Raw genomic sequence first — 21,061 nt, 5'->3', positions numbered from 1 at the left:
TGTTATATTAGGGGTGGGACAATCAAATCGTCAAATAAAATCACATCCTTAGTACGCTAAGGATTCCATATTTGAGGAAAAAGATTCGAGGAAAAAGATTCAGAGGAAAATATTTGAAGAAATAAAGTACATTAAAAAAATCAACACTGATAACCTATGAAGTTTACTAGGTTAATTATTTTCATACCTCTCCTGTTACAATTCCCCAAGATATTGTACTTTTTACACATAATTACACAACTAATATTACAATATGTATTGATTCTGGAAACTTAGTTCATGACAAACATTTAAAGGGTTAAATATTTTTTTTTCTATTTCTTGTACATTAATTAGTTCAGACCCTCGAGACCTAGATTCAGATTGACGGATATATTCGAGGTACTCTTTGGGATTTGAATTCAAAATTTACATTCGAGAAAATGGTGATTTGACCCATCACTAGTTTTAATCAAATACCAAAACAATTAATGAATTCTCTGCACATTAATAAGTATAGTACTCAATACTCAATGGTTTAACGAAAAAGAACGAGTGAGCAAAGGGCCAATGAAGAGGCACTATCAAGACTAAAGCCAAAGTAGAATGCCTATTAACTTACCGTCAACACGTCCGTAAAGCTCAGCAGAGACGTAATGGACTCTCCCGTCTTCACGCATTTCAGCGATATGGGAGTGCCATCCGAGCCAGCGATGAAGACGTTTACCTTGCCACTCTGCACCACGTACACATTCTCATCGGCATCCCCTGCACATGCAAACTGTACATGTTGCATCGAGTGTGGATACTTGCCTAAATCATAAACACACATGTTGAACCACAGGGGCTTGACCAATTTACTAACTGCTGTAAAATGTTCAACACTTACACTTATTCTTCTGTACAAAATATTCTTCTTCATATCAAAAACATAAGCAGCAACCTCGAAATTGCTAAGTTTAAGAACAAAACAATTTAAGTACATTGATAACAATGTTATATAATTCCCTTGAGTTTAAGAAACAATCATATAAAATGCATCATCTTGCTTAGCAGTGTTCAGGGAAAAACTACTGATATTTAGAGAGGATGAAAAATCGTTTTAACGATATAGCCGCGAATAAATGCGACAAACCCATTTACCAGCGATAAAATGCGATAAACTAACCAACTTGCGAATTTGCGCTACATACTAAACTACCATTGTGTTATTTTGAGCTACTGGAATTTTTTTTTCCCGTCAGAGCACATGTTTTGTTTCCAAGCGGCAACCAGCAAGGCATTAGGCAGCTGCATGTGCGTGCGTGCGTGCGTGCGTGTGCGGGCGTGCAGCGATAAGCCAGCGGAAGTTATCAAGGCCAACCAGTACAGTCTGCTCTAAAGTGCTGTAAACACAACTCGTGTCCCGGGCGATGTGTACAATAAATTACTGTACCGTATTTCTTTGCCTGTCACTCACGGTCACTGCCGCTTCTATTTCTGGATATTTTCCTTGTTTGTTGTTTTATCCTTCGAAATGCTCGCTTATCTTTTGGCGCCTTCTGTAGTTATGTTTGGCTGCACCAGTCTGTCTTGACATTAGTTGCTGCCGTATCTTATTTTCACGCCGCCACATTTTTTCCGTTTCATTCGGCATACTTCACACCTTTCCGTTTGAACTCCGCTGTATAACTTGTTATTTTCCTCATAAACACTACCTGGTAACTGTAAAACAAACTTCCCTTCCCCCCTCGCATCCCTTAGAAGCAAAAAAAAAGGTCTCTCCCACCCCTCGCCTTTCATCATTCAACATGCCACCCTCAAACTTTCCTTCCCCCCTCGTAAACCTTATACGAGCAAAAAAAAAGTCTCTCCCACCCATCGCCGTCCATCATTCAACAAGCCACCCTCCGCCTCTCCTCCCTTCTCCCGCCGTGTGTCACAACAAACCACCCACGTTCATTGGACAAGGAGGACCGAGAATACCATTGAAACATGTTCAATGCTTTCATTTAATCATGTATTATCATGAACATGATGTGTGATTTTTTTGGTGTGTCAAATTTCTCTGCTACAGTATGTTGTGTTACTAGTGGTCAGAAACAAAAATTTGTATGATTGATTGTCCCATGTAGCTGTATTTGTTATTTGTATTTTGATTCAATTCTTTATTAGTTTATTACTAAATGTAATTACAATGTCAGTATTGTTATATTATATTCCTATATTTTTAAAACACATTTTTTGAACATCACACACTACAGGACTTAAAAAAAATTATAAACGCTAATAAATGCTACAAAACAAAAAATAAATGCTATAAAGTAGCTTTTTAGATGCTATTTTTCATCTTCTCTACTGATATTAGATTATATCTTTTTAGGTCAATATCTTTGTCTTTGGAAATATATTCATGGCATTTTGGATGTTTTCCTAAGGAAGGTTGTTTATTTACTTATTTAAATTACTTTTTCAAATAGGTTAAAAAGGCTTAAAAACACATCTGCTTTGGAAAACAAACTGTAGGTAACTACAGCAACAAACATTATAATATAAAACCATAAACTTTGTTTACTTTATGAAAATACTCTTTTGGTAGATAAATACTCAGCTCAATCCAAAATTACAAGATATCACTGTCATTTAATTGGACACTGCATCAAAATTATGTATAAAATAGTTTTGTTTCTATATGTACTTTTTTTCATAAAAAGTAATGGAATGGCCATCATAATTTATTCTGGATAGTATTTGTATCAAAATGGAGTAAATTTACATACGAGATCAGTCTGTAGCAGTTCCATGCAGAGACAAATGTTTGTAACAAAATGGTGGCTACAGCTCAGCTCAACTGTTAATCTGTACCACTCGGCTTGTGTCCACTGAGCAAACAAGTGCCACTCTTGCCAGCCGCGAGATAATGAAGGAAGTGTATGTCGGATACTCGCCTACTTTGAAGAGGTAAGTCCCGGCAGGCAAGTTGAGGATGTCAGTGTGTTTACACAGCTTCAAGAAGATTGGCTTCTCGAAATGTCCAAACACTCTGAAAATAAAACTGAAGAGTTTCAGATTAAGCACCAACTCAGAATTTAACTAAAGGCGGCACAAGATATGAAACTAAAAATTTCTTCAACAATATCAAACTATATTGAAGTATAAGAACATGACCATAAGCAATCTGGTATGGTTAGGCGGGAAATGTCTTGCATAGACACTTTGGCAGTAGGTTTTAATTGAAATAATGGCTAATAAGTTACTTAGACAAATAATTTATAAAATTATTAAAAGTTATGAATGCAGAAAAATAATAATAAAAAAGTAGTTAATTATGAGGTGAGTAGCGACTAATGAGTAGACAAGATTGTATAGTTTTATTTTCAGACAAATTTTGTTTTTAAAACAGGAGATTTCTGTGTTGTTATTACTTTTAAAAATGCTGTTTATTTATAATTTAGAATATTACTCCACAAATATGAGTTAAAACTTGACTTTTAAATAAATCTCAAAGATGAAATCATCACAGCAGTATAATACATACACTACAGAGGGTTTATCTGTACAAATTTCAGATATTTAAACTTTGTTCTAATTAAGTTATAAGGTGTCAAAACTAAGTTTTTTTTTTTTTAATTTTCTGATTTTGAAAGCTTGTAACTCCTAAAAGAAGCAAATCTCAAAGGTTGAAATTTTTTTTTTAAATATAATGCTTTAATGTACCTAAACATCCCCACAAAAGTAATATGGAGAATAAGTTTCTTTTGTGAATTATATGCCTTCGAAAATGGAAAATTTGTCATTTTTAAAGTTAAAATTTAAGTTAATTTTTGCTATTTGGGATACAGTTTTCCTTAAACGTGTACTGGAGATAATAAAGGATGTATCTTCCTGTTCCTGAATAAACTGGTTTTGTTTATCAACCTCAGGTTCACCAGTTCCGAGTAATACAAGTTAATACAAACCCTTACAAACGCAAAAATCAGCATGTTCTGTGAAACACAAATGGCTGCTATCAGAAATCAAAAAACAAAAAATCATTGAATTATAAAATGATAAAGCAACCACCTTTGGATCATTTGACATGAAATGACCCTATTCTTATTACCCTGTTTTATTGCATAATTATCGCACACGCATAATCATCACACCAATATTTTAGAGCATCACAATTTGGATTAAAAAAAACCTCTCCGTAAACTCTGCATGATGTTTTGGTCCCGCTATTAGATTCCAAGCGCTTTGTGTAGGAATTTTTTCCCTGTATTTTAAAGTACAACTCTAATATTTATTCGGACATTACTATGTACTTAGTTATTTAATTAACGGAAATACGGAGTTGTCTGAAGTGTAAATTTTCTTTTTCAAGACTTTTTAAAGGTTATAACCTTTATCTGTTTGTCTGCATCGCCATAGTGTACTGCTTATAAAAATGGAGCCAGCGCTAGTTGGCATCATTCATGTTTGGTTGTGTTGCTTCCCGTATAGAGCGCGCACACATAGTCGAATATCAATATTGATATCTCACCGATTGCATGCAACGCAAGCTCTCTGTCGAGTGCCGAGTTAACTACATTTGATAGCCCGCACTCTTTCATGCTAAGTGTATACTACGACGATAGTTAAGCGTTAGTTCATGTCACAGATTCAAGTGGCTCACATTTGGGTCACAGATTTTGTTTTTCTATTTAAAGTTATAGAAAGGTTTTTGTTGCATGACTTATTAATTTAAATTGTTTGGCGTGCACTTGTATACTCCACTATTTTAAATAAACGTACTTTCCATGAATTGGTTTTGTGTTTATGAATAACTTTACCTAACAAAAAAAAAATTTTTCGCATAAACGTCACACCCCTACTTTGCAAAATTGATTTTAGTATAAAATGTGCGACGATTATGCGATAAAACACAGTATGAGTTTTTGATACACTGGTAAATAATAGGAACCTATTTTTATTTATACAAAATGTTTTGTTCACTGGTAAATAACTACACTTAGAAAAGGATGATTGGTACAAATATCCCATAATAATGAAAATAATGTGAACTGTCAACTAAAGTAATACTGATGCAATCATTTAGTTCAGTGTAGGTTGGAGAAAAATAATTAGAAATTACATATTCTTCTAAAATGACGGTATATCTTTTCATAGATAGTTTCTAAACCTTTGCCTTATTATTGTTTAAAATCCTTTTAAAAATAATAGTACAGTAGGTACAAAATATTTTTTCAGCCACAGGTGTAGCAATCCTATAAAAGTATTTTAAAATCCCTAAAAAAGGTATATTTGGTGTTGTTTAAAATTGTGTGCATGTTTTCTTGGAAAATATTATAAATTTTATCAGGTTTTTTATGCGTGTACTGAATGAAAACAATATTTTAACAGTTTGAATTTTTTTTTGATGTTATATAAAAATTGTGACATTTTTTAATAAATTGGTTGATACCAATCTTGTTATTGCAAAGTTACAAAATTATGGTCCTTTCAAATTTGTATTATTGAGGTTTCACTGTATAGCATGAAAAATCAAAACTGTTTAAACCAATATGTAGGACTGTGCGAATATTCAAATATGTATTTGAATAACAAAATGAATAGTTTATTATTCATTTTTAATTTGATTTAAAATACTAACATTTTGAAAAAACAAATATTCAGTAGTTAAAAAATAGGGCTGTACAGGATCCCGAAATGTGGGAAAAATTTCTAGGTCACTGGAGGTTTTTCTCGTCAGGCGGGTACAAAATTTCTACGGGATTTTTGTAATGTTTAGGTTATTAATGTGGAAATTTTTCCATTACATCCAACCAACCATGTAAATTTTGAGAAGATGGATTCAACACAGTAATTCTTGTACCAATACTAAAACCCACATTATCAGGTATTGAATTTTACAGAGAAGAAAGTTAGTCAGGTTGTTAAAAATAGACTAAAACTATCAGCATACTGATAAAGATAATAATTATGTGTCCCTAAAAAACACAACGTGGGTGTTAAAATTGATAGTTTTCAGGAGATCAGAGTGTAGAAACATGGCATCTCAGCTCTGTGATTAGTTTCGTTCACAATTTGGCGGCGAAGAGAAAGAAACTTGTATAGATCTCATGGAAAACATTTGGCTGCATACTCACAGCAAAGACTCCTAAAGCCTGACAAGCTATGACAACATTTTACTTGTGGATAATACACAGTGAACAACCGGATACAGGCCCATTCTCACACTCCTAGCATAGTGACAGCTTAGGCAATTATCTTGTCCTGGGTGTCTCAAAAGAAGTCACACTAAGAGAGGGGAAAAAAATTCTATCTCTTTTACCGAAGCACACATACCCTGAGTGGCATGAAAATTCTTGCCTATACCTGCCACACAAGTGAGACTTTTTTCATCAGCTGGCAACTTTGTGACTTGTAGAAGAGTTTTTGTATCCAAAAATTTAGACCAGCTTGTGTTTCTCCACAAAAATTTTAATTAGCTGATATGTAGTGATGCGACAGACCTTTTTTATGTAAATATATACTAACCAAAAAATTGAAAATCATTTAAATTTTGAATACTAAAAATTTTCTAACTCTTCATAGATTGTATTACTAAAAAAATATGTATAATATATTATTTTGTAATGTGGTGTGATGAAAAAATGTTTTTTATGGGATTTCAATTATCTCATTCTTATTATTCAATTTCAATATTCATATTAAAGAATAATTTGGCATTCGTATTTGATTCGAACTAAAAAAACTGAAAATCGCACAGTCCTACCAATATGGCATTATATGACATCTTTTAATTTATATCCCTACCCCTTTAAGGCAAAAAGTCTTTAAGGACATAAAATTTAAATGCCAGTTTGAAGTGTGTACGGCAGAGCTGCAAGAGCTATTCGCAAACAAGTCTAACCAACATGTGACCCACACCATAAGTGAACGGAAGTGGAACAGAGAGACGGAAGCCTTGGAGCCTCACCTGATGCTCTGCAGCATGTAGAGTGCATCCGGCGGGACCCTCTGATCCTCGCTGCCGATGTCTTCTTGAAGGTACTCGGCCGGTGGCTCCAGAACCTGCATGAAAACGCACATGCTTCAGCCTCCAACTACTACAGTGCATCTCCGAGAAGGACCAAATCAGAGCTTAATGCTCAAATTAACCAGCCACATTGGATTTTTGGTTTTTCTTCCTTTTCACATTAGTTTGTAGGCCTTCCTTTCAGTCTTTTGAGACAGTTCCTTTAAATTTTGATGTGTTACCGAAAGGCAGGTTTGCAATTTTAGTGGAGTTTCATCAAATAAAATGAATAAAATTATAAGAACACGAGAACAATGTAGTATAAGTATGTTCCAATTAACATCATGTGTACTAACTGATACAACATAGAATTATTTAAAATTTTGATGGTTTGGACTATATTTGAATAAATCTAAAATTCTGCATAATACATGCTATTATTTTCTTTTCATTTTAGTAGTATATTATATTCCCTGTTTGGGAGTATTTGTCAGTTTTCAATCTCAGAGTGAACATTATTTAAGGGTTAATTTGAATTTCTATCCGCAGTTGTCTAGTACTCTTGTAACCACCCATTATTAGTCTGTGTACTCTTCCCTGAAGCCTTGTGACTTATTAGGTCCTTGTTCATTTGATTTTATTTATATATAAAGTTATTTTGTGACTACCTGAAACATTTTTAAAAAACAGTTATCATATACAGTTCACAAAAAAATCAACAGAAAACTGTAATCCTTGTTGTAAAGCATATTTTGTTATTAAAAAAAAAAAAACTATGTTTATACCACACTCCACAACAGCACAACAAAAATTTTAAAATCTAAAACGACTGCTAACACTGCATTTCCTATTAAAATTTTATAACAATATGATGGTTTCTCCTGACTTTTCAATGTTTCTCTTTACATTTGGAGGTTTCCACTGACCGCTCTTGAATTCCCCAAACTTTTCCAGGTATTCCAGACCCGCAGCTCCGACACTATGCGTAGTCCACCAACCTGGAGCGCGACTGGAGCAGAGTCCTTCTTCAAGTGCAGCAGTCGGCGAGCAAACTTCATCACCATCCGCCGCTTCTTGCCCTGGCCGTGGACTTGGCCGGATATGGACCGCACCTGCACATCAGTGAGTGCATGGAGAACACTTGCTCATTTCCACTGCCATAAGCTGTATTATTTTAAAACTAGTGATGGGTCCAATGCCAATAGTCTCAAATCCAAATCTTATATTTTAATCCCAAAGAGTATTTCGAATACACCCCTCAAATCCAAATTTAGGTCTCAGGGGTCAAAAATAAAATATACAAGAAAAAAAAAACGTTGAAACATTCAAAACTTTAAATGTTTGCTTCACAAACTTAAATTCCAGAACCAGTACATATTGTATTATGTAGATTTCAAGAAATTACCATTACCATGGTGCGACTTCCAGAAATATTTTATATAGTCTTTAGTTTCATGGTCCACAGACCCCAAAACCATCGCCAACACAAAAAGTTTATACGTGTGTGCGTGTGTGCGTGTGCATGCATGTGTGTATATATATGTGTGTGTGTGTATATATATGTGTATGTGTGTATATATGTGTATGTGTGTGTATGTGTGTATATATGTGTATGTGTGTATATATGTATGTGTGTATATTTGTATGTGTGTATATGTGTGTGTGTGTGTACATCACATTTTAATGTAAATGATAACTGCTGTAATTTTGCATAAATCACTTTCAAACCGATACATAAAATATAGTAATGCAAACTCTTGGTCGAGTTTATTAATAGGCAATATACGACCAAAAGGGTAGAAATAGAACAGGTATTTTTAAATACAGAAAAATCCCTATAACTTCCAAAATATGACAAATATCAGATCCATTTGAATGTATTATAACTCTTAAAAGTATTACTAAAAGCTTTTATCCAAATACATTTTTGATACGACCAACTATAACTGCAAGGGGTGGAAAACAAGTGTTGAAGAACAAAACTATCCATAACTCCTTCAGTAGGCACTCTATTCAATACGTTCAAAATGTTTGTAAATTGTATAATTTTTATCTAAAACTTTTCTCTAAAACAATTTTAAATAATTCATTATTTCTGTACAATGTACACTATAAAATTTGTTCTTATTTATTGTAAAACCTTAAAATACTATCTACAACAATTGCCTTAAATAATTTTTTATACAACCAAACCAACAATTATAGCAAAGAGCGGAAAAAAACAAGAGTTAAAGCACAAAAAATTCATAACTCCCTTACTAGGCACAGTATTAAAACCATTCAAATTATCTGTAAACCATAATAAACATCATAAAAAACTTTTGTCTAAAAATTTTTTGGATACAACCAACTATTGCTGGAAAGAGTGGATTAAACAAGGGTTAAAGAACAAGATAATTTGTAACTCCCTTAGAAGCACATCATTTTCATCTATAACTTTTGTCTGAAAAATTTTTGATAAGACTAACCATTCCTGCAAGAGGTTAAAAAAAAAGGGGGTAGAAATTAAAAATATATAATAATCCGTACCATGTACATTATCAAAACCATTTTTATTTATAATAAAACCTTAAAATATTATCTTCAACTATTGTCTGAAATAATTTTTTAACTGACTTCAAAAAAAAAGGAGGTGCTCAGCTCGTCTGTATAAATGTTTTTATGTATGTTCGGGCATAACTTCTTTGTTAATGAACTATTTTAATGATTCTTTTTGTGTTGGGTTCAACATAGCTCAAAGGTGGTCCTATTTTTATTTCATTGTTATTGGACCTTGTAATTCGAAGATACACCAGGGAATGCTTCAAAATCAAATATGAAATGTAAAGTGATTTAGATATTGTTAGGTTTATGACAATCCCAAAACAAGGTGGCTACCTAACTATGGTCAAGGACAGGCTGGACTGGACTAGGAAGGTTAACAACAAACAGCATGAATGTGTAGATTGAGTTATTATGGTTATTGTGTCAATAGTATAGAACCTTACTATAGAACAAATCAGAAACAAATCGGAACTATTTCGCAAAAAACAACAGCATGAATACGGTGAATTGATTTATTGTGTGTGAATTATGCAATTTTAATACATCTTGTAAGTAAAATGGATAATTTGTTAGTGTATCATGGCAATTAAAGGACAAAGTCAGACTTCACAATTGTATCATTTATGATAATGATCATTCATGTGACCTATTAAATAATTTCTTGAATTATAAATCACACAATGCTATTTCTTCCAAGGTTTTCACATGACTGAGAGCTACATACATCTGGCCTTTAGAAAAATGTTTGTTTCCTAGGTCTATAACAGCTTTATCAAGTGTAGTGCCCTGTAACTTGTGCACCATGACTGCCCAGTTTAGAATCAAAGGTAACATTCGGTGCTCGACGTATCCGTATCCTTTAGTCGCCTGAAATGTTGCAACAAGAGTTATCGCAACCTAACCATCTTCATCTTTCATTCTACTTACAAATGTATCACCAACAAATTTTATTAATACACATTCAAGAAATTCGCCTTCTTTGATTTGTTCCCTCCAAAGAGCAGGACCCATTAATTTCTTGATAATCCCTATTTGCTCCATTTACAAGCCAGTCAGAGACCTACATTGATAATAAACTTCTGCAGTTATTGACATATTTTGAAACAATAGGTGGCATCTTTCCATAAGTGGCTACTTCACGAGACTCATCTACAGAGTTTATTGTGTAAACTCTATGTGATTTTGCATTTGCTGCTGTCATGGTATCATTGTAAGCATCCACTTGTTTCACAGTGGGATCAATTAGAACTGCAATTCCCCTGTTAAAGATATTCTGCTATGTACACATAGCAGAGCAATATGATTGGTAGTAATTCACCAACTCACAAATTAATTAACAGAGCGATGAATTCACTATCATTTCATTGGTGCTTATTTATTATCAGCTCGTAAAATGAAAACTGATGCCACAAATTAATTTCTATTGCCAAACAATATAGTTGTTAAAAACACCTTTGACAGGAGGCAGCTGCATAATGTCACCAAAGAGCAAAATGTTAACTCCGCCAATAATTTCTCGTTTTTAAATTCCTGTAGACATAAATTGATAATTCTGAAATTCTCGTAGGATACCTTTAAAATTTCATCAAAGACCAGCCAATTTTATGGTGCCACTTGCGTCTCTCTTGTTGAAACTTCTGTCCATTCAAACATTTAAATGTTATAGTATCCTCTTTTTCGATAGGAAGTAAAAATACGGAATGAAGAGTCTTGCCAAATATATGTCGGGCAGCAACTCCAGTTAAGTATGTAACTTCAACAAATTTTGGTTTGAGTAATTTGGCTAATTCATGTGGTACAGTAGCAACTCACATCTTATTCCAATAAGCTCGAGGCAGAACTTCATGTTTTTAATAGTATTTGAGCATAGAGAACATGTTACTATCCTAATGACAGAAACTAATTTTGGAGGCAAATTAAATTGTTTTTGCGGATTAAGTAATGTTTTGCATACAACACATGGTATCTCCGCAAAAAAATATTAATGGGTGTTCGAAAAGGTTCAACTCCTAATATATTTCTTTAACTATGTGCTGCTTGACTTAAATTATTTAATAGACTGTTCCTTTCTTCTGAAGTTTCCTCTGTGAGGAATAATTACGTAATGTGCTTAATTGTTGTGATCGCTGTTCATCAGATCCATTGGCTAGCCGCTCATGAATGAAATTCAAACGATGAGCACATTCTTCCTCTGATTCATTTAGACAATCGCTCGCGAATTTGACTAAGCCGATGAGCACATTCTTCATCTTTTTTTCACTGGCCTGTGGCCTGCAAATTAAACTAAGTCGATGAGTTGGGTGTTTAACATCTGCATTTGTTAAATTATCACGTCTCTTGGTAAAGTGATAGTCCCAATCTTCTTGACTTCTATTTTTTAATTTATATGACACATAAATTCTCACACCCGACAATTTTCATTCTTATATCTTTTAATATTTATGTTTTTTATTGCTAAGTATTTCCACCTTTCATCTTCAGTTTCATCCACACTAAAAATTGAAAAATAAACAACTTTGAAAGAAAAAAAAATAGACTTCAAAATACACAAAAGTAACATAAGCTCACTAAAAAGCAAAAAATAAAGGTTTTATACAACAAATTAATACTTGATTGCTTTTTTTATATTTATTGCAATTAGGAACTTATTGTTTATTATCTAATTATTAATTGTTTTATAATTTGGTGAAAAAAAAAGTATACAAACTTACTTGTATAATATTTTATATATATAGCAAATATTATTTATTACACACACAATCAACATAAATAAAGACTTAAAGCAATGACAACAGCGCTAAATACCGGAATCTGTCTGGAAATCATGGTAACCATTGTGCCCGCACTCCTAGCGACAGTTGTTCCTAACTAGCATTAAAGCGGATTTTAAACAATTGTTGAAATTTAGCAACTATCAATAACAATTATAGCTTACGTTTGAATTGAAACTTCTTTGGTCGCGATGTGATTAAAATTTCAATGCCGACATTTAATGCAACATTTTTGTCAAACAGTTTTGGGAAAAATTTCTAACGCAAACAGGGCAAAGAATAGGTGTATGGCGAAAGAGATGTGAAGCTAGCACTAGTATACATGATTAGTTAAGGTTTGAAATTCTAGGTAAGATTCACTTATATCAAGTGAACTGAGTTACAAATGCTGTTTTTTATGTTATACTAGGCACTGACTTCAAAATTATAAAACAATTAGTAATTAAGTAAAAAACAATAAGTTTCTAATAACGATAAATAGAAAAAAACATAAGTATTAATTTGGTGTATAAAACATTTATTTTTTTGCTTTTTAGTGAATATGTTACTTTTGTTGATGTATTTTTAAGTCTGTTATTTATTTATTTATTTTTTTTTAAGTTTTTATTATATGACCAACCATACTGCAAGGGGTGAGAAAAAAAAACAGGGATTGCATGACAAAAAAATTCATAACTCCCTTAGTAGGCAAGCTATAAAATGTGTTAGAATTGTTTATAAACCTTGTAATTGTTCTCCAAAACTTTTGTTTGAAACAATTTTTGATACAACCAACCATTGTTGCAAAGGTTGAAAAAAAAACAGAGGTTAAAGTGAAAAAAATGTCGCAACTCCCTTATTATGTAAACTACAGAATCTATAACAATTGATTGTAAATCTTCTAAAAATTACCTAAAATTTTGGTCTAAAACAATTTTTGATAAGAGGAACAATACTGCAAGGGAGCCGTTCAAGTATTACGTAAGCAGATTTATTACAATTATTTACCCCCCCCCCCCCCCCCTCACCCTTGTCAACAAAAGCAAGCAAAGCTCTTACCCCCCTTCCCATGCTTACATAAACATTGTTATATACTTTTATCTTTTAATGTATTCTGTTTTTTTTTATTGATTCATTAGCAGCAGTTATAATTCTAGAAATAAGAAAATAGATTTAGGATAGAGGACTTTAATGCACATAATATTCATTTAAACAAACTTTATTGACACGGTATTCAACATAGTGAGGTACAAATATTATAATTTTAAGTAATATTACGAACAAAACAAACTTCTTTTAAATTTTTGGTATACATATTAATTCCAATTAAGTCTTCAGTCCATGACACCCAAATTCATGATTCTAAGTTTTCGATGATATTGGATGTTTGCTGCTCAATGCTGTTTCATCCGATTTTGGAATGTCTATGTCGTTCTCATTGAGCCATTCAACATCGTGGTGCTCTAAATTTTGAATAATGCATATCAGTTCAGTAGCACGATGAGCAGCAACTCTTATAGGCCTAACTTACATATCAGTGTGAGTGTTTCCTTTTTTATGGATCTTCTCGATGTGACGATTTAGTGACTTGACGGAAGCATGATAAAGACCACACGTATTGCATGTTAGACTTGATAGCTTCAATTTTACCGTCAGACAAAAATAATTGTAGGGCATTTGCAGGAAATCTTTGAGTGAAGCATTTAAGCTTAGAGCTAAATTGACTGGAAGATTGAGAAATTGCCCTCCATCATCCAAAACCAAGTCATCAACTATTATACTTATACTGGTGGTGGAAGAAACCTGTTGTCTAGTAATTTAAATAGGCCACTTCTTGGACGACAGCATTCTATGTTTCTACATTTTACAATCTGAAGCAAGTATTGGCTTTCACGAACATGTTCTGAATACCATTTAATGACTGGGAAATCAGGAAGATCTTGTTCGCCTGGCCCAACATATTTTGCAGTAACATGATTGCCATCAATTTCCATTGAACTCCATACTTCAGCTAACACATTTCCTGCAAACTCGAAATTGTATTTTTCTAAATGTTCATTAATTGTAATGCCACATTCATCCAAATGAGACCCAAAATGGTCATGAGGCAATATCAAACCAGCCAGTTCCCAACTAAGAGGAGCCATTCTGCGCTCTACTCCGTTATACACACTTCTGCCAGGAGCATTGTTGCTAAAAACAATGCATCGAGATCATGTCACTTAAAGTGTTGTATAGCAAACCCTAGAACTTTTTGATAACACAGATTTTCATCTGGCCCTCCATCAATTGTCATGATTACTACTGGTTTTACCAATCCATGGTCAGTTTTAGCTAATGCTTGTAACTCTTCAAGTTCGAGAAGCGTCTCGAAATCCTGAGCATAAGTATTAACAGTAAATGAACTAACTATGCTTTCCACTTCGGATAGCGATGTATGTTGGTCCAGAATATCCAACAGCTTGCGATTGTCCTAGCATACTGGAAGTGATTTTAATACCAGCATAAACTGATGGAATTAATTTATGCTGCTCAGCGATTACCCCGAAGTGATCAGGCAATTTTATTCTATACTAGCTGCAGTACCCAGCGTTGCCCGGGCTGAACACAGGGTGAAGGGTGTAACATTGCAGAACCCTGCCCTCCAATATAAATAATTTTTCTTTTAAACTATTTTCATGAATGTAAATATTTCTTAAAAAGTCTTTCTAATGATATTTTACAGTTTGTTATATATTTTAGGGTTGATATTTTTCACTTGCTATGTTTTTAAGAAGGTATTTTGTGTTTTAACAGACATTTTCTATCATTAGTAATTTTTATGTAATTATTCACAAATGAGCCGTTGTACTAGATTTTTACCTGGTTAGGCCTACTTATTCATGTTTTTCTCAATAAGTTTAATTTTGTAAAGTAATTCGTATTATAATTGCTGTTCTTAATTTTTATTAACGTATTGTAATATAATTATAAATCACGGGACTGTGTCTGGGCTTGTGTGATGGTTAGAATGAGAGGCCTGTAAGTGGGAGTGAGAAAGGAACAGTGCTTCCCCGCCAACCGAGATAAAGACGGTAATTCCCCCCCTGTATGGGAACTGAGTGATAACTGCTCTCTCACGGTGTGGGAGAGAGAACGAGAATGGGAGTCCCCGATTTCGAGGTGAAATTGAAAAGAGACTGATCAGGGGAAGCCCAGAGTTCTGTGTGTAAAAGGTTTTTTTCATGTATTGTAACTTGTTCTGTGATTGGCTGATATCTGTAGAGTGAATGAAGCGTGCGTGTGATTGGTCGGTGAGGTCAGGTGACTTCTCCTCCCTGCGTGGAGAAGAGAGTGGCCAGATTTCACCAGTCGTCTGTCGAACGCTGGACGAGTAGGTCGCGTTCGATGGCTTCTCGCTAAATTATCATGTAATTTACGAAGAGATCATTTCACGTTGGTGGTCGGAGCCAGGCCTATTATTAAATCAACCTAATTTTTGTATATTTCGTTTTCGGGTATAATTAGAAATTACGGCCACCTTCGTAGGCGTTTTGGCTCGGGGCGAGATTCGTTTTCGCTGGGTGCGGCCCTGTTAGAGGTCGCACCATCTTCGTGTACTTGCAGTAAAACATTACTGAAGGACTTAATCGACGTTATTATTTGATTATTAAATCTCATCAAGCGAACTGAGGGCAGTTTTCGACGGGCAGATATATGTGTGAAACGAGTGAATGAACTATTGTAAGTGTTTGGATTCGTCGGGGCATTCTGTTTAGAAAAATAAAAATAATAAAAAAACATCAAAATTTGCAATCGGCGTTGAACTGTTTTATTTTGTAAATAACGAACTGTTATAAGGGGAACTGTTTAGAGATCAGATGTAGTTAGTAATTGTCTTCTTAATTTGAATGTCAAGTGTGCAAAATAATTTATATCACTTTCAGATCCCGACAGACGTTCTGCCAGTTTATAGTTATTTACCTGGTCTGTATGTAATCTAGACTCTATAAAGCAATATAGAAAACAAAACTGAAAAATAAGGGATTACTAATATTGAAAAGATTCCATTATCTAGCTAATGCTCGGCATGCATTGCAATGCCTCATTCAGTTTTGTTTTGTAATATGTTTGAAGTAGTTACACATATATAAACAATTTATCCATGTCTCTAAATATATATATTTCTCTCTATCTACATCTATAGTCCTATATATCTATGTATTTCTCTATCTGTATTTATCTCTTTATATCTACATATATACCTCACACTATCTCTATGTATTCTATATGAGGGTACTGATTGCTTCGTTGTTAATATCACACGGGTGTTTTTTACTTATATGGGAAAATTAAGAATGATAAGGCATCTAGTGCATGGCAACAATGTTAATAGGCAATAATAAACTTCTAGCGCCTGCGGCATTGTCAACACACACTTCGTACGTGTACTGCATGTTGTATCTAACCCCCTCCAATGCATTTGATTCTAAATTGGACTTTTAGGAACGATCCCTAATGTTATTGATAATATAATATAGCCTATAGCCTTCCTCGATAAATGTACTATCCAACACTGAAAGAATTTTTCAAATTGGACCAGTGGTTCCTGAGATTAGGGCAAACTCTTCAGCTTTATAATATTAGTATAGATTCCATTAGCATTAGAAGAGGTGCTTGCTTAATTGCCACAGTTACACCAATAGGGACCCGAGCTTTATCATCTTGAGATATGAAAAATACTTGATCTGGTCCAAGTAAGGATGCTATGTTCTCCAAATAATGGATTGATGTTTCAGCGAAATTGCTATCTAAGTGGCTTTTGTGGTGATCAGTCTGAGCCCAAGCGAGCTTAACAGGAACTGTCGATACATGTCTTCCTTTGTCCCTCTGCAGAATTAGATTTTCTGGGAATCAAACGAAAATATGTCCCACTTCGACTAATGTCAAATCCTATTTTAAGTAATTCTTGTGTGAGTTCATCAAGAGTTTTTACACTGCGAATAGATTCTGTTCGTCTTCTATCATCTGCTGCACTCCCAAATAAAGCAATATCCGCAATTGTTTTCAATAGTAATGGTTGATCGTGTTCTAAGCTAGGATGTCCAACTGAATCCCTCAGGGATAGTTTTTTTTTTATTTCTGGATTTTCATGATAAATATATTCTAACTTTCTTGTCATACCATCTCTGTGTTTCTTCTGGGCAACTGTGTTTTGAATCTTCCTGTTTAAAGACTGTTTCGCTGTTTTTAATTCTTAGCGCAACTTAATGATCTGTTTATCAAATTCAACACGACTTGGCATAGTATCTCTGGCAGAATACAAAGCATTCAGATTTTTTTCGAGTAGAGCAATCTTATTTTTCATAGTTTCCTGAGAAGGTTTTGCTCTCGGCTGTTTATCTGTATTTTCTGTGTTTTCGCATTGCTGTTGTGATTCCACTCCGGGTTTTATGTCATCTTCTTCCTGTTCTTTAGTATTTGAAGCTGGCTGTATAATTTGTGTTTTTTCTGTAGGCTTACAGGTATTTGTTGCCTGAAAGTTAAAAACTTTCTATATTAGGTACTCTCTAATAATTCTTTTATTAAGCTACAAAAATATAAAGGTGTAACCAAAAAGGGTTGTTACATACACACTATATAGTGAGTACATTTAGTATGTTTAATTTACTTTAACATGGAGAAAATGAATCTGCAGTTTAATATATTTATCCGATCAAATACAGGGTCTATTATTGAGACACGTCAGTAAGGGTATGATAACGTTATAGTTACAAGAAAGCGTGCCTAAGACACCTTCCTAAATTTTTGAAAAAAATTCTATACATTTTGTAAGAGAATAATGATTAATCAACTCAAAATACTTTTTTGCTTATCAATCCTATTTCTCACTGTGATTGAAATACTCTTTTAGGCCACATAAAAAACTGCATTCAAAGATTATTTAAAAGCCACAGCCGGGAATCAAACCCGTCAAATACAGAAAATTAACACCCTGTATTTTTGTGACCAATCGACGGAGTCAATCATAAGGAATAAATCTATCAGTAAACATTACCTCTAAAATTTGAGGTAGAGGTAGGTCATAATATCTGCTAATCATTAAACGTCTAAATTATTGTTTTCTTTACAAAACGTAAAGAGAAAGTTTTTGGTGATTTCTAATATTTTTAGTGTAGCATAATATTACTAGTACTCATACCTAAAATGGTTTCATCATTCACCCTGGGAAAAAAAACGTAGTAGATCGGATTTATTCTTAGTCGCTGCTTGCAATATTCTTCTTCAATTCTCTTAGAGACAATAATATCAAGTTCCTTGTCGGACTTTGCTTTAACTTATAATTACGCCACACTTCGTTAACTAACTTCTGTACATTTTGTACTTTCGTATTTGTATGAGATTTTTTAAAACTTTCGAACAATTTTTGGTATAACTTGGATTTGTCTATTTGAAACGACATCTTAATTAAACAATTCAACTTTGGCGAAAAAGGATCAACGGTACCTAACAAAAACATTAACTTGCTTTGCTTACAATACATCAAATCATCAATTGTACCGAAACATAACAATAGATTGAAGGAAGAAATTTAGACAAGTGAATAGCGCGCGATAATTCCCCTACTCGGTTCTAAGCTAGTACCTAAACGTATACATTAATTGTGGGAATCCCCAAAAATGCTTTTTGTTTTCAAACATAGACAATGTGTGGGTTGCCATATGTGAAAAAAACTAAATAACTACTACTGACGTAATCACCATCTAAACACCCCACCCCCGCCCCCATGTCATCAAAAATAAGCAAAGCAAAGACCCCCCCCCCTGCCTCCCTATAGTGCTTACGTAATACTTGAACGGCCCCCAAGGAGTTAAAAAAAACAGGGGTTTGAATTAAAAAATAAATAAAATTCCATTCTATGTACACTATTAAATCTATTCTTATTTATTTTAACTTCCTAAATTTGGTCTAAAACATTTTTTCTAAAGTAGTTTTTTTATGTAACCAATCATTACTGCAAGGGGTGGACAACACGGTGTGAAAGACAAAAAAAATAACTTTTTTGTAGATATAATATCAAAACCATTATAATTAATTGTAAAAATCCTAAACATTATCTAAAACCTTTGGCAGAAACAATTTTTGATGAGACAATCTATTAGAGTAAAATCAGGGCGAGGTAGCAGGTAATCGTAATGTTAAAAAATTCAAACTTTCACACTATCAAATTTGTTTCAATTTATTTTAAACCATGTTAATTTTATCCTAAGCATTGGTCCAAAGCCAATTATTATTTGCCCACGTATTATGGAAGGAATAAAAAAATAGTGCTGTATGTCAAAAAAGTTCACTAATACCTTAGTAGGCATAATATGAAAAATCGTTTGAAGCTATTTAATGCTGGATGCATTTGAGTTAATAACATTGTAAACATTTTCATTGCATTGACTATGAAAAAAAATTTATCAATCATTTTAGAATATTGGAGAACATAAAATGGTCCAGATATTTATAGAAGAAACATAAAATGGTCCAGATATTTGTAGAAGATCCAGAATATTTTCAGAAGAAAAGGGTACTTCGAAATCTACCAGCACCTGCAGGCTGTACCCAAAGGGATTTTTTTATTTATAAATTACATGTAAAAAGTACAATATTTTGAGACACTGTAACAGGATAGGTTTTAAGAAAAAAAAAAGTATTAGTAAATTTCAGTGTTGAATTTTTAAATTTACTTTATTTTCTCTAATACTTTTCTTCTAATCTTTTTCATTAATTATTGAATCTTTCGAATACTAAGGACTGAGGATTTGAGAATTTGATTGTTCAATTCCACTTTAAAACATAAGTACAAGGTTATTTACCTAAAATAAATGCAAGTTAAATATACATAATTAGATACATACTTAAATTCAGTAAGTTAAAAATCTTAAAAAATATTAGTACAATAGAACCATGCAAAGCTGGATAGGTTGGGACCTGAATCAATGCAATGTAACGAAAGTTTGGATTTACTGAAGAGTTTGAAAAAATTAGTAGAAGACAATGTCCCAACAAGAAATGTAATTTATACAGAATGTTCTGGAATCATGGGGCATAAATTTAATGGGTGGTAGGGAATGTTAAAACAAGCAATTTTTCATAAGGATCATATGTCCAGAATCACTACCTTTCAAAGTTACAGGAGTAAACTGTAGAGCAGACATTTGAATTTTGCGGTATCAGGTCAGCATTCAAATGTCTTAAAGAGGAAGTGATATCACAGCACAGTGACGTTCAAGTTCAGACTTTCAGAGTTAGCCAGACGCCCTAGCAACCAGAAATACAGTGTACAGCTGAGTGGATGGTAGATTGTGGTATGCTTACATATTCTGCTTTGGGAGATTAGCGCAGTGTTGACAGTTTAATACGTACAGCATTGCGATTACAGAGTTGACAAACAGCAATAGCACGGCAGAATACATTTACAGAGATACCCATATATTAATGGAATACTGCAGCAAGAGCAGCATGCATTTACCAAGAGTGCCTTCACAACGGAAGTATACCACAATTTTTGAACACCCTTAATAGAACAAATCCATAACAGTTTTCATACAATATTGCAAAATTAAGAGCAGCCAAAAATTAAACTAATTAAGAATTTAAATATATATATTGTTAATATATATATTGTTAATATATATATGTGCTATAGGGCACTAAATGCACTCTTAAAATCAACTATTCAAGAAAATTACTAAATAATTAAATTTAATTAAATTAATTAGGATACAGAGATTTTTTTATATGTCCTAAGAATGCACACAAGAAAAAATTTAGCTTTGAT

The 21,061-nt window shown here is 33.3% G+C and overlaps 1 protein-coding gene across 12 annotated transcripts in view; it reads right to left on the bottom strand.

Annotated features, from left to right (window-relative positions):
• Window positions 1–21,061, bottom strand: part of LOC134527552 (neuropathy target esterase sws) — a 231,478-nt gene that overhangs the window by 181,486 nt on the left and 28,931 nt on the right. For 6 of the 12 annotated variants that reach the window (XM_063360331.1, XM_063360340.1, XM_063360330.1 and 3 more), the window contains exons 4-7: window positions 7,957–8,070; window positions 6,920–7,014; window positions 2,907–3,001; window positions 602–747 (exon numbers count right to left, since the gene is read on the bottom strand). In XM_063360331.1, the coding sequence (XP_063216401.1) occupies window positions 602–747; window positions 2,907–3,001; window positions 6,920–7,014; window positions 7,957–8,070 (450 nt within the window). Of the gene's footprint in view, window positions 1–601; window positions 748–2,906; window positions 3,014–6,919; window positions 7,015–7,956; window positions 8,071–21,061 lie in introns of all 12 variants that reach the window. The other 6 variants (XM_063360328.1, XM_063360332.1, XM_063360333.1 and 3 more) reach the window with 1 other exon arrangement.

The sequence above is a fragment of the Bacillus rossius genome, chromosome 1 (genome assembly GCF_032445375.1).
Source record: "Bacillus rossius redtenbacheri isolate Brsri chromosome 1, Brsri_v3, whole genome shotgun sequence".
Lineage (NCBI taxonomy): Eukaryota > Metazoa > Arthropoda > Insecta > Phasmatodea > Bacillidae > Bacillus > Bacillus rossius.
This window is presented reverse-complemented; position numbering and strand designations above follow the sequence as displayed.